We start from the raw sequence: 12,545 nt of genomic DNA on the forward strand, positions 1-12,545 counted from the left end.
ATTTTTAAATTCATGATGAGGCTCCGACACACATGCTGTGGTTTTTAATCATAATAGTAATAAATCTTACTGTAATGCAGAATTTTAGGTCACTTTCATTGTGTGAATGTCATTGTGAATTCTGTGAAATCTTGTGCAGTATGCAGACACTTACTTTGATATTTTGTAATTATATGCAACAAAAATCCCTTTTTTTATATTCAGTGTCCAAATAATGTTTAACTGCACCATAAAAACGAAGATTTTGCCCTGCACTATTACAATGTTTTTGAAATTTTGTTTTGTTCTTTAATAAATACAGTATCTACACAACTAGTTTGACAGACTCCATCCTCCATGCTGCAGTAGTTTTAAGAATGACACAGTGATGAAGAGGATTTGAATTGCGGTTAGTTAATAGCAGCCTGTTAAGTTAATAACTTAAAGCTGAAGTGTATATTTTTATGTATGGTGACAGTATGTCAAACACATATTTACATATTTATGAACATTTTTTATATATTTCTCAATGTCAATTTTTTATTTTATTTTTTTGGAATCTGACAGTAAGAGCTAACCTTTATAATAATAATAATAATAATTATATATCCTTACTAGTTACAAAAAATAAATAATCTACCTTATTTACTGTGCTGTTTAATTATTTCTCTGACATGCATACAAATTCAGAAAATTAGTTGTGTTATTAAAATGCCTTTTAATTCAATTCAGTTCAACTCACATGTATTTGTATAGCGCTTTTCACAATACACATCGTTTCAAAGCAGCTTTACAGAAAATGCATGAGTCCACATTACAATTTAGAGTGATCTGTTATCAGAGGTAAATTATGCATTAAGTTATGCATTTCAGAAATGTACATATAATCACACAGTTAGCAAAAAATATATGAATTGAAACAATGTAATAATTTAAGGCAGAAACAATGAGCTCATTGAAGTAATGAATACATGTGTGTTAAAAAATGATTGAAATTTGTGGGGTGCAATTTTCTATAACAATAAAATACTTTTTTTTGGGGGGGGGGGGGGGGGGGAGAAGATGTTGGAGGTCTACATTCAATTTTGTCTCCATGATATAAAATAAATAAGAGATTTTTTTTTTTAAGTATTTTAAGAGAAAGAGATATGAGAAAGTATTTTGTTTCAGAAGTACTGGTGTAAAGCACAAATCCCCTATAGATGAATACTTAATATATCAGTGCAAATACTCAAGTGTTTTACACTCATGTAGCTTTTGCACATTGCATTCAATGCATTGCAGTTAATCAGGTGGCCACAATGTGTCACTCTTGCTCTACCAGCTGTGTTTAAGAAAGGAGTGTCTCTCCTCCTCCTCGTCATCACCAGCCCCCCTCTCTCTCCTTGCTCTCCCTGTTTCTCTCTCCCTCTCTTTCATATATCTCTTGTTGTATTAAACCTCCTCACTATAGAACGTCGGGTTCAGTTGTCAAAAAACATCTAGCAGTTTGTGGAATATCTTATGCGCTTGTGGACCAGTAGAGGATTTTTGATGGATGCAGAACTTGGATTTACTGTCACTGTGGGTTTGTCCTGATGATAGAAAAGGGAGGTTTGGCTGATTCCTTTTGTCTCTTGTTGACCGAGACGGATCCTTTTCTCAATTGGAATTAAACGTTATTTGGTCTCTTTTTTTTATGGATTTTTGGGGGAATTGTTGTGGAGAATAAATAAGAAAAATGTTTATATCTACGCAGGGGCATTTCATAGTGTGCTTTTCATTTGCTTTGACCTGTCATCTCTTGGAGACAGTAACCGGACAGATCTCATACAGTGTGTCAGAGGAGGTGAAACGGGGAACCACAGTCGGTAATATAGCTAAAGACATTAATCTTTCAGTAAATGATCTGCAATCAAGGGGCTTCCGTATCGTGTCAGCCTCAAAAAAGCAATATTTTAGTGTGAATATTGAGACGGGCGCTTTGCAGGTGAGCGAAAGGATTGATCGCGAGGAGCTTTGCGCAGGCGCAATCTCATGCTCCGTTAACCTGGAAGCCGTGGTGAACAGTCCATTGCAACTCTACCGGGTAAGAATAAACATTCTCGATATTAATGACAACTCTCCAGTGTTTCCTATTAGCTCCGTAGTGATTAATGTTAGTGAAAGCACCGCGCCCGGTGTGCGCTTTCCACTGGAGAGCGCGCATGACGCAGACATTGGAGTGAATTCAGTAAAAAACTATAAGCTTACAGCTAATGATTATTTCACCTTAGATGTACAAACTCATAGTGATAAGACGATCTCCGCTGAATTAGTGCTTCAGAAGGCTTTAGACAGAGAGAAGACTCCGCGCCTCGAGTTCACAGTGACTGCGGTTGATGGCGGATCGCCTGCCAGAACAGGGACCCTAATGATCGAGGTTAATGTGTTAGATATCAATGATCACGCTCCAGTTTTCAGTAAGCCATTATATAAAGTCTCCATAGCCGAGCACGCGCCAATTGGCACCACAGTTACCAGACTACAAGCTCGAGATCTAGATGAAGGGTTGAATGCGGAGATAGTTTACTCCTTTATTAGTCGAACACCCCAAAATATTCTTGAAAAGTTTGATATTGACGCGAAAAATGGAGATGTTAAAATTAAAGGTGATATTGATTATGAGGAGAACACCGCTTTTGAGATCAGAGTTCAAGCTACTGATAAAGGTCCAGTGACCATGTCAGGCCACACTAAGCTTTTAATAGAGGTTCTTGACTTTAACGATAACCCCCCAGATGTGACTGTAACATCACTTCTTACCCCGGTAGAGGAAAACGCAGGGAAGGGAACTGTAGTTGCCTTAATGACCGTATCAGATCCAGACTCGGGGAAAAACGGAGCAGTGCGCGTTCGCCTTTTAGGCTCTAGACCATTTAAATTACAGTCGTCCTTTCAGAACTACTATTCGATAGTTTTAGATGGCGTTCTAGATCGGGAAAACGTAACGGAGTACAACATCACAGTCATTGCTGAAGACGAAGGGTCACCGCCGATGTCCAGAGCTAAAGTAATACAAGTGCAGGTGTCTGATGTGAATGACAATGCGCCTCGCTTCCCAAATTCTGTAGTGTATGCATATCTGCGTGAAAACAGCAAAGTGGGCTCCATTATATCCACAATAACGGCCTCTGATGCGGATATCATGGACAATGCGCAATTAACATACTCTTTACTGCAAAGCTCTGTGAATGGTACACCTGTATCAGCGCTCCTCAGAGTCAACTCAGTGACAGGAGAGATCGAGAGCATGCAGTCGTTTAACTATGAGGAGATCAAAACATTTCAGTTTAAAGTTCAGGCCACAGACTCTGGTGTTCCTCCTCTCAGCAGTAACGTGACTGTAAATGTTTTTATCCTGGATGAGAATGACAACAGTCCCGGGATTCTCGCGCCCTATTCCGAGCTCGGTTCCGTTAACACTGAGAACATTCCCTATTCTGCTGACGCGGGCTACTTTGTGGCCAAGATCAGGGCTGTAGATGCAGATTCTGGTTACAATGCGCTGCTGTCTTTCCACATCTCTGAACCCAAAGGAAACACTCTGTTCCGAATCGGAACCAGCAGCGGGGAGATCAGGACTAAGAGGAGAATGAGTGACAATGACCTGAAAACTCACCCGTTGGTCATTTTGGTGTGTGATAACGGAGAGCCCTCACTGTCAGCGACTGTGTCTATTGATGTTGTGGTTGTTGAAAGCGCAGGTGACGTCAAGACTCCATTCAGACATGCGCCGATAAAGGAGGAGAGTTTCTCGGATTTAAATCTGTATTTGCTGATCGCCATTGTGTGTGTGTCCGTCATCTTTTTACTGAGCCTCATCAGTTTGATAGCTGTAAAATGCCACAGGACAGACGGCAGTTTGGGCAGGTACAGCGCCCCGATGATCACCACACACCCTGACGGGAGCTGGTCTTACTCCAAAGCTACTCAGCAGTATGACGTGTGTTTTAGCTCGGACACACTGAAGAGTGACGTAGTGGTTTTCCCCGCGCAATTTCCTCCTGCAGATGCAGAACTGATCAGTATTAATGGAGGAGACACTTTTACCAGAACACAAACACTCCCTAATAAAGAGAAGGTAAGAAATTAAAGGGTTATTTATTTTTTAAAATGCTTTTTTTTTATGTTAAACTACTGTATTTTGAGAAACAAAATATTTTTTAAAAGCCTTGCAAAAATATGTGGTGGAGCTGTCCGTGGTTCTGAACTAGACAGTGATTTTAAAATGTTTGAAATGCACGGTTCAACTGCTTTTTTTTTTTTTTAGTTGTTTAGTACATGTTAGCAGTGAAACCTTATAAAATATTAATCATTACATCTTGGAGGTTTATTTGAGAATGTAACCTTTTTTTCTTGATATGAAGGACTGCCATGGGGGGGAAATAGTTTACTTGTTGTGATAGTGAAAATGACCCACGATTCTGTCAGATAATGGACACCCTGAAACATCAAAAAAATTCTTTGGGCATTACTTGAAGAATTTAACGTATATTAAATTCGGTATGAACATCATCCATTTGTGATAATAGTTTTGTGTGTGTGTGTGTGTGGATATTAATTCATAAATCCGCTTGGTGTCACTACAGACCGTTGAATCTCGAATTATTTCCGTGTCTTGAAGCTCCTCCTGGTTTTAGTGGGGAGGAGATTTCACAGGGCTTTGTTTCAGAGAGACTGGATGTAGAAGAGAATGTACGAAGGCCTCGTGTTTTCTCCTCGATAAAATGGAATATTGTCTCATACTTTTTTATTCGTGTTGATGAACTTGGAATACTCTCTTTCATTTCGTGGATTATTGCACGGATTTCATCGGATGTCGCAATGCTCTCGACGTACAGAAGGAAATCTATTGTGTTCTGTATTGTGTTCGTTGTTTTAGAGTGTTGTTGGGACGCGGTGTCAGGGCAGCTCTCTTATTCCGTTTCAGAAGAGGTGAATCCGGGAACATCCGTGGGAAATATCGCTAAGGATCTAAACCTTAATGTTCAGGAACTGGAGTCGCGCATGTTTCAGATTGTCACGGGATCAAAGAAAAAATATTTTGAGGTAAATCTTAAAACTGGGTTTCTGTATGTAAGCGAAAGAATAGACCGAGAGGAGCTTTGTGCCAAAGCACTTAAATGTACAGTCAATGTAGAAGCGGTTATCAACAATCCATTAAAGCTTTATCAAATAGAGGTTAATATTGTGGATGTAAATGACAATTCACCGTCGTTTAGTGCCAAAACGCAATATTTAGATGTCGCAGAGAGCACTTTACCAGGCGTAAAATTCCCTCTTTCTTATGCGTCTGATGCGGATGTAGGAAAAAACACAGTGAGCACATACAGATTAAGTCAAAATGAGTATTTTTCTTTAGCTGTGCACAAAGGAGGAGAGCAGAGTGTGTCTGCCGAGCTAGTTCTACAAAAAGCTTTAGACCGAGAGAAACAGCCAGTTATCAAGCTTACTCTTACCGCTGCAGATGGAGGAAATCCACCGAGATCAGGCACGTCTCAGATAATTATTAGGATTTTGGATATTAATGATAATGCTCCTGAATTTAGTCGCCCCTTATATAAAGCTAGTCTTGTTGAAAACGTGCCAATTGGTACCACTGTAATAATTATAAACGCAACAGACAAAGATGAGGGTACCAATAGTGAGATCGTTTACTCACTAAGAGAGACGGACCAAGATCACATTTTGGATATATTTCATATTGATCCGAATAGTGGTGCAATCACAGTCAAAGGCAATATAGATTTCGAGGAGAACAACGCATTTGAGATCCGCGCACAGGCCAGTGATAAAGGGCAGCCTCCGATGTCCACGCACTGCAAAGTCCTGGTGGAGGTGCTGGATATTAATGACAATAAGCCAGAGATAACCGTGACGTCACTCCTCAGTACAGTGAAAGAGGACGCCAGTGTTGGCACTGCTGTCGCTCTAGTGTCAGTGGTTGACAGGGACGGTGGCAAAAACGGTTTAGTTAATTGCGTTGTGTCCAACAAAGTGCCTTTTAAACTTGAGACGAATTACAAAAATTATTATTCTCTAGTTGTTAACGGCCCTCTCGACAGAGAGCGCGCGTCCGAGTATAACGTGACCATCACAGCTACTGATGAAGGGACTCCGCCTCTCTCCAGCACCAGTGTCATTGCTGTACACGTTTCTGATGTGAATGACAACGCGCCGCGCTTTCCAGAGCCCGTCATTAATGTTTATGTGAAAGAGAACAGTCAGATTGGAGCTGTTATTCATACAGTCTCTGCTTTAGATCCTGATGTAGGTGATAATGCCCGGATAACATATTCTTTACTAGAAAGCTCTAAAAGCGGCCCGGTAACATCCATGATCAACATAAACTCTGACAGCGGAGAAATGCACAGTTTACAGTCGTTTAACTATGAGGAGATCAAAACATTTCAGTTTAAGGTCCAGGCCACAGACTCTGGTGTTCCTCCTCTCAGCAGTAACGTGACTGTAAATGTTTTTATCCTGGATGAGAATGACAACAGTCCCGGGATTCTCGCGCCCTATTCCGAGCTCGGTTCCGTTAACACGGAGAACATTCCCTATTCTGCTGACGCGGGCTACTTTGTGGCCAAGATCAGGGCTGTAGATGCAGATTCTGGTTACAATGCGCTGCTGTCTTTCCACATCTCTGAACCCAAAGGAAACACTCTGTTCCGAATCGGAACCAGCAGCGGGGAGATCAGGACTAAGAGGAGAATGAGTGACAATGACCTGAAAACTCACCCGTTGGTCATTTTGGTGTGTGATAACGGAGAGCCCTCACTGTCAGCGACTGTGTCTATTGATGTTGTGGTTGTTGAAAGCGCAGGGGACGTCAAGACTCCATTCAGACATGCACCGATAAAGGAGGAGAGTTTCTCGGATTTAAATCTGTATTTGCTGATCGCCATTGTGTGTGTGTCCGTCATCTTTTTACTGAGCCTCATCAGTTTGATAGCTGTAAAATGCCACAGGACAGACGGCAGTTTGGGCAGGTACAGCGCCCCGATGATCACCACACACCCTGACGGGAGCTGGTCTTACTCCAAAGCTACTCAGCAGTATGACGTGTGTTTTAGCTCGGACACACTGAAGAGTGACGTAGTGGTTTTCCCCGCGCAATTTCCGCCTGCAGATGCAGAACTGATCAGTATTAATGGAGGAGACACTTTTACCAGAACACAAACACTCCCTAATAAAGAGAAGGTAAGAGATTATGGATTTTCACTATTATTTTTCTGTTTTGTAAAATTATTGGAATTTCTGTTTCCTCTTATTGACCTGTGTTCTTATCGACTGAAATAACACTAATAAAGTTTGATACTTAATGTTAAAAGTGGCATAATCGTTAATGGCGTTTTGCTGAAATATACAGACTTATGGGAATCGCTTAATACATCATTATATATAAACATTTTTTAATGTAGCGCTTTGGTGGAGCTGTCCGTGGTTCTGAACTAGATTGTGGTGGCGGCTTGTATGAAATTCACATCGGTGCAATAACTACTTCTATCTATGCCTCTTTTTACTAATATTAGTATAATTCTTATTTTTTTTATATATAAGTTGTTTAGTGCTTACAAAATTGCTTAAACAGTGAAGTGATAGTGATGCTGTAAAAATAAAAAACTGAATATTTTAATTGTAAATTCCTTTTTATTTAAGCTAATATATTTACTTTTTTTTCATTTAGTTATGTGAACTCATTCTTGTAGTAATCTAAGAGAGTTATATTATATAACAGCGTGTTGCTCATAATGAAATCTGGTGAAGTTGTTTGAAAATGCATATCTTTCTCTTCATATGAAAGATGAATATCGAAAATGCTGATAAAAAAAATGTGTTGTGATGGCGAAAATGCCTTGAAATACTCTCATATATTGGACACAAAGAAATATCAAAATATTTTCTTATATTATTAGTTTTAAAAAAATGACAAATAACTGCAATTTGACATGATGATCCATTTGTGATATTCGTGTTTTTTTTTATTTATTTACATTCATTCATAAATCCGCTTGGTGTCACTACAGACCGTTGAATCTCGAATTATTTCCAGTGTCTCGAAGCTCCTCCTGGTTTTATTGGGGAGGAGACTTAACAGGGCTTTGTTTCAGAAAGACTGGATGTAGAAGAGAGTGTACGAAGGCCTCGTGTTTTCTCCTCGATAAAATGGAATATTGTCTCATACTTCTTTATTCGTGTTGATGAACTTGGAATACTGTCTTTCATTTCGTGGATTATTGCACGGATTTCATCGGATGTCGCAATGCTCTCGACGCACAGAAGGAAATCTATTGTGATCTGTATTGTGTTCGTTGTTTTAGAGTGTTGTTGGGACGCGGTGTCAGGGCAGCTCTCTTATTCCGTTTCAGAAGAGGTGAATCCGGGAACATCCGTGGGAAATATCGCTAAGGATCTAAACCTTAATGTTCAGGAACTGGAGTCGCGCGTGTTTCAGATTGTCACGGGATCCAAGAAAAAATATTTCGAGGTAAATCTTAAAACTGGGTTTCTGTATGTAAGCGAAAGAATAGACAGAGAGGAGCTCTGCGACAAAGCACTTAAATGTACAGTCAATGTAGAAGCGGTTATCAACAATCCATTAAAGCTTTATCAAATAGAGGTTAATATTGTGGATGTAAACGACAACTCTCCGTCTTTCAGCGAGAAATCACAAACGCTAGACATTGCGGAAAGCACCCTCCCCGGAGTTAGATTCTCTCTCCATCACGCTACAGACGCAGATGTTGGGAAAAATTCTGTAAATTCTTACAAGCTTAGCTCGAATGAGTATTTTTCGTTGGCTGTACACAAAGGTGGAGAGCAGAGTGTGTCTGCTGAGTTAGTGCTGCAGAAAGCTTTAGATCGAGAGAAACAGCCTGTGATCCAGCTCACACTGACCGCTGTAGACGGAGGAACCCCCTCTAAAACAGGCACATCTCTTATCATTATTAAAGTTTTGGATATTAATGATAATACTCCCGTTTTTAGTAAGCCCTTATATAAAACAACCGTTTTTGAAAATGTGGCTATTGGAACGACAGTTGTTGTGTTAAATGCAACAGACCTAGATGAAGGCAGTAACAGTGATATTGTTTATTCAATAATCAAAAGAGATCAGAGTAAAATCCTGCAGATTTTTGATATTGATCCGAATTCTGGCGCAATCACAGTCAAAGGCAATATAGATTTCGAGGAGAACAACGCATTTGAGATCCGCGCACAGGCCAGTGATAAAGGGCAGCCTCCGATGTCCACGCACTGCAAAGTCCTGGTGGAGGTGCTGGATATTAATGACAATAGGCCAGAGATAACAGTGACGTCACTCCTCAGTACAGTGAAAGAGGACGCCAGTGTTGGCACTGCTGTCGCTCTAGTGTCAGTGATTGACTGGGACGGTGGCAAAAACGGTTTAGTTAATTGCGTTGTGTCCAACAAAGTGCCTTTTAAACTTGAGACGAATTACAAAAATTATTATTCTCTAGTTGTAAATGGACCTCTCGACAGAGAGCGCGCGTCCGAGTATAACGTGACCATCACAGCTACTGATGAAGGCACTCCGCCTCTCTCCAGCACCAGTGTCATTGCTGTACACGTTTCTGATGTGAATGACAACGCGCCGCGCTTTCCAGAGCCCGTCATTAATGTTTATGTGAAAGAGAACAGTCAGATTGGAGCTGTTATTCATACAGTCTCTGCTTTAGATTCTGATGTAGGTGATAATGCCCGGATAACATATTCTTTACTAGAAAGCTCTAAAAGCGGCCCGGTAACATCCATGATCAACATAAACTCTGACAGTGGAGATATACACAGTTTACAGTCGTTTAACTATGAGGAGATCAAAACATTTCAGTTTAAAGTTCAGGCCACAGACTCTGGTGTTCCTCCTCTCAGCAGTAACGTGACTGTAAATGTTTTTATCCTGGATGAGAATGACAACAGTCCCGGGATTCTCGCGCCCTATTCCGAGCTCGGTTCCGTTAACACGGAGAACATTCCCTATTCTGCTGACGCGGGCTACTTTGTGGCCAAGATCAGGGCTGTAGATGCAGATTCTGGTTACAATGCGCTGCTGTCTTTCCACATCTCTGAACCCAAAGGAAACACTCTGTTCCGAATCGGAACCAGCAGCGGGGAGATCAGGACTAAGAGGAGAATGAGTGACAATGACCTGAAAACTCACCCACTGGTCATTTTGGTTTGTGATAACGGAGAGCCCTCACTGTCAGCGACTGTGTCTATTGATGTTGTGGTTGTTGAAAGCGCAGGGGACGTCAAGACTCCATTCAGACATGCGCCGATAAAGGAGGAGAGTTTCTCGGATTTAAATCTGTATTTGCTGATCGCCATTGTGTGTGTGTCCGTCATCTTTTTACTGAGCCTCATCAGTTTGATAGCTGCGAAATGCCACAGGACAGACGGCAGTTTGGGCAGGTACAGCGCCCCGATGATCACCACACACCCTGACGGGAGCTGGTCTTACTCCAAAGCTACTCAGCAGTATGACGTGTGTTTTAGCTCGGACACACTGAAGAGTGACGTAGTGGTTTTCCCCGCGCAATTTCCGCCTGCAGATGCAGAACTGATCAGTATTAATGGAGGAGACACTTTTACCAGAACACAAACACTCCCTAATAAAGAGAAGGTAAGAGATTATGGATTTTCACTATTATTTTTCTGTTTTGTAAAATTATTGGAATTTCTGTTTCCTCTTATTGACCTGTGTTCTTATCGACTGAAATAACACTAATAAAGTTTGATACTTAATAATGTTAAAAGTGGCATAATCGTTAATGGCGTTTTGCTGAAATATACAGACTTATGGGAATCGCTTAATACACCATTATATATAAACATTTTTTTAAAGGTGCCCTAGAATGTGAAATTGAATTTATCTTGGCATAGTTAAATAACAAGAGTTCAGTACATGGACATGACATACAGTGAGTCTCAAACACCATAGTTTTCCCTTTCTTATTTAAATCTCGTTTTTGAAAAACACCCCTGAAAAACAGGCGAATCTCCACATAACACCAACTGTGACGCAACAGTTGGGATCATTAATATGTACGCCTCTAAAAATTTGCATATGCCAGCCCATGCTCAGTGCCAGGCGGAACTGCGCAGCCGAATCATCAGAAGTTCTGCAGGTGAAGAAACAAGCAGGAGGAGGATCATAGGGAAAATGGCAGATCTATCTATAATCTGATTCCGCTACAGTTTAATTCGAAGTTGTTAGTTGCTCTGCCCGTTTCACCACGGACTGTTTTTCTAACCTGAAGCAGCCAGGCTTCTCTTGGCGTCTCAAACGGACGAAGGGGGCAATTTCAACTAACGTTATATTCCCGCAAGCGGTAAGTAGTGATTTATTAACGATAATTTACACTGCGTTATCTAGATCCAGCGCGATATTGTTTTTTCCTCGAGAGACATCGTGGCTTGCAAACGAGCGAACGAAGCATGGCAGTTGCTCAGTGTTTGGAAGTACAAATGAACACAAAAGTATTTTTTTAGTTCCTTCATCCGAGCCTCTGGAGAACCAGTGGGTTATGTGAATTTCTGATGTGTAATTGTTCAAGTTCAGACAGATAATCTTTCTCTCAAAGTCGTTCAACACTGTTTATGCATCAGTAAATCGCGTTGCAGTGATAAGATCTTCATTCACGCGATCAACAGGCTGTCATCTGCTCAATGCTGGAATAATCTAAATACTTAAAAAACTTCTCATGATTCGTTAATCCCGATAGCTGTAATAGTAAAAACGTTAAAAGCTGTAATAGTAAAAGTTTTCCAGATAGCTCTACATGTAATGCCAGATATTTCATATGCAAGCATGTCAGCCAATCACAGCAGTGAGCAACAACACTGCAGTCTTACAGCAGACACGCCCCTTCAAACAGAGTGTTCAATCCAGGGAATGAAATCAGGCTAGGAAATATGCCTTTTATTTCTAAATTATAACAAATTTTGATCTAAAAAACATACTAACATTATAAGGGCACCCCAGGAAACATTATAAAATAATAAAATAATCCATTCTACGGCACCTTTAATGTAGCGCTTTGGTGGCGCTGTCCGTGGTTCTGAACTAGATTGTGGTGGCGGCTTGTATGAAATTCACATCGGTGCAATAACTACTTCTATCTATGCCTCTTTTTACTAATATTAGTATAATTCTTATTTTTTATATATATAAGTTGTTTAGTGCTTACAAAATTGCTTAAACAGTGAAGTGATAGTGATGCTGTAAAAATAAACAACTGAATATTTTAATTGTAAATTCCTTTTTATTTAAGCTAATATATTTACTTTTTTTTTTCATTTAGTTATGTGAACTCATTCTTGTAGTAATCTAAGAGAGTTATATTATATAACAGCGTGTTGCTCATAATGAAATCTGGTGAAGTTGTTTGAAAATGCATATCTTTCTGTTCATATGAAAGATGAATATCGAAAATGCTGATAAAAAAAATGTGTTGTGATGGCGAAAATGCCTTGAAATACTCTCATATATTGGACACAAAGAAATATCAAAATCT

At 40.2% G+C, this 12,545-nt stretch overlaps 4 protein-coding genes across 8 annotated transcripts in view; all 4 read left to right on the forward strand.

The window, feature by feature from the left end:
* Positions 1 to 12,545, forward strand: part of LOC307170769 (protocadherin alpha-C2-like) — a gene marked incomplete at its 5' end in the record, with an annotated part of 184,187 nt that overhangs the window by 94,000 nt on the left and 77,642 nt on the right. The window lies entirely within an intron of this gene.
* On the forward strand, positions 1,494 to 4,093 carry LOC307170876 (protocadherin alpha-3; the record flags this gene model as incomplete). The annotated part of the gene is made up of 1 exon (XM_079892186.1): positions 1,494 to 4,093. The coding sequence occupies exon 1, from the start codon at positions 1,700 to 1,702 to the stop codon at positions 4,091 to 4,093; it is 2,394 nt and encodes a 797-aa protein (XP_079748312.1). The 5' UTR covers positions 1,494 to 1,699.
* LOC307170878 (protocadherin alpha-3-like) lies at positions 4,680 to 7,305 on the forward strand (the record flags this gene model as incomplete). Its single annotated transcript, XM_079892188.1, has 1 exon — positions 4,680 to 7,305. The coding sequence occupies exon 1, from the start codon at positions 4,825 to 4,827 to the stop codon at positions 7,303 to 7,305; it is 2,481 nt and encodes an 826-aa protein (XP_079748314.1). The 5' UTR covers positions 4,680 to 4,824.
* LOC307170777 (protocadherin alpha-3-like) lies at positions 8,107 to 12,142 on the forward strand. The gene is made up of 2 exons (XM_079892073.1): positions 8,107 to 10,873; positions 12,065 to 12,142. Exon 1 carries the CDS (start codon positions 8,270 to 8,272, stop codon positions 10,748 to 10,750), a length of 2,481 nt encoding a protein of 826 aa, XP_079748199.1. The 5' UTR covers positions 8,107 to 8,269; the 3' UTR covers positions 10,751 to 10,873; positions 12,065 to 12,142.

Source organism: Squalius cephalus, assembly GCF_949319135.1.
Source record: "Squalius cephalus genome assembly, chromosome: 14".
Lineage (NCBI taxonomy): Eukaryota > Metazoa > Chordata > Actinopteri > Cypriniformes > Leuciscidae > Squalius > Squalius cephalus.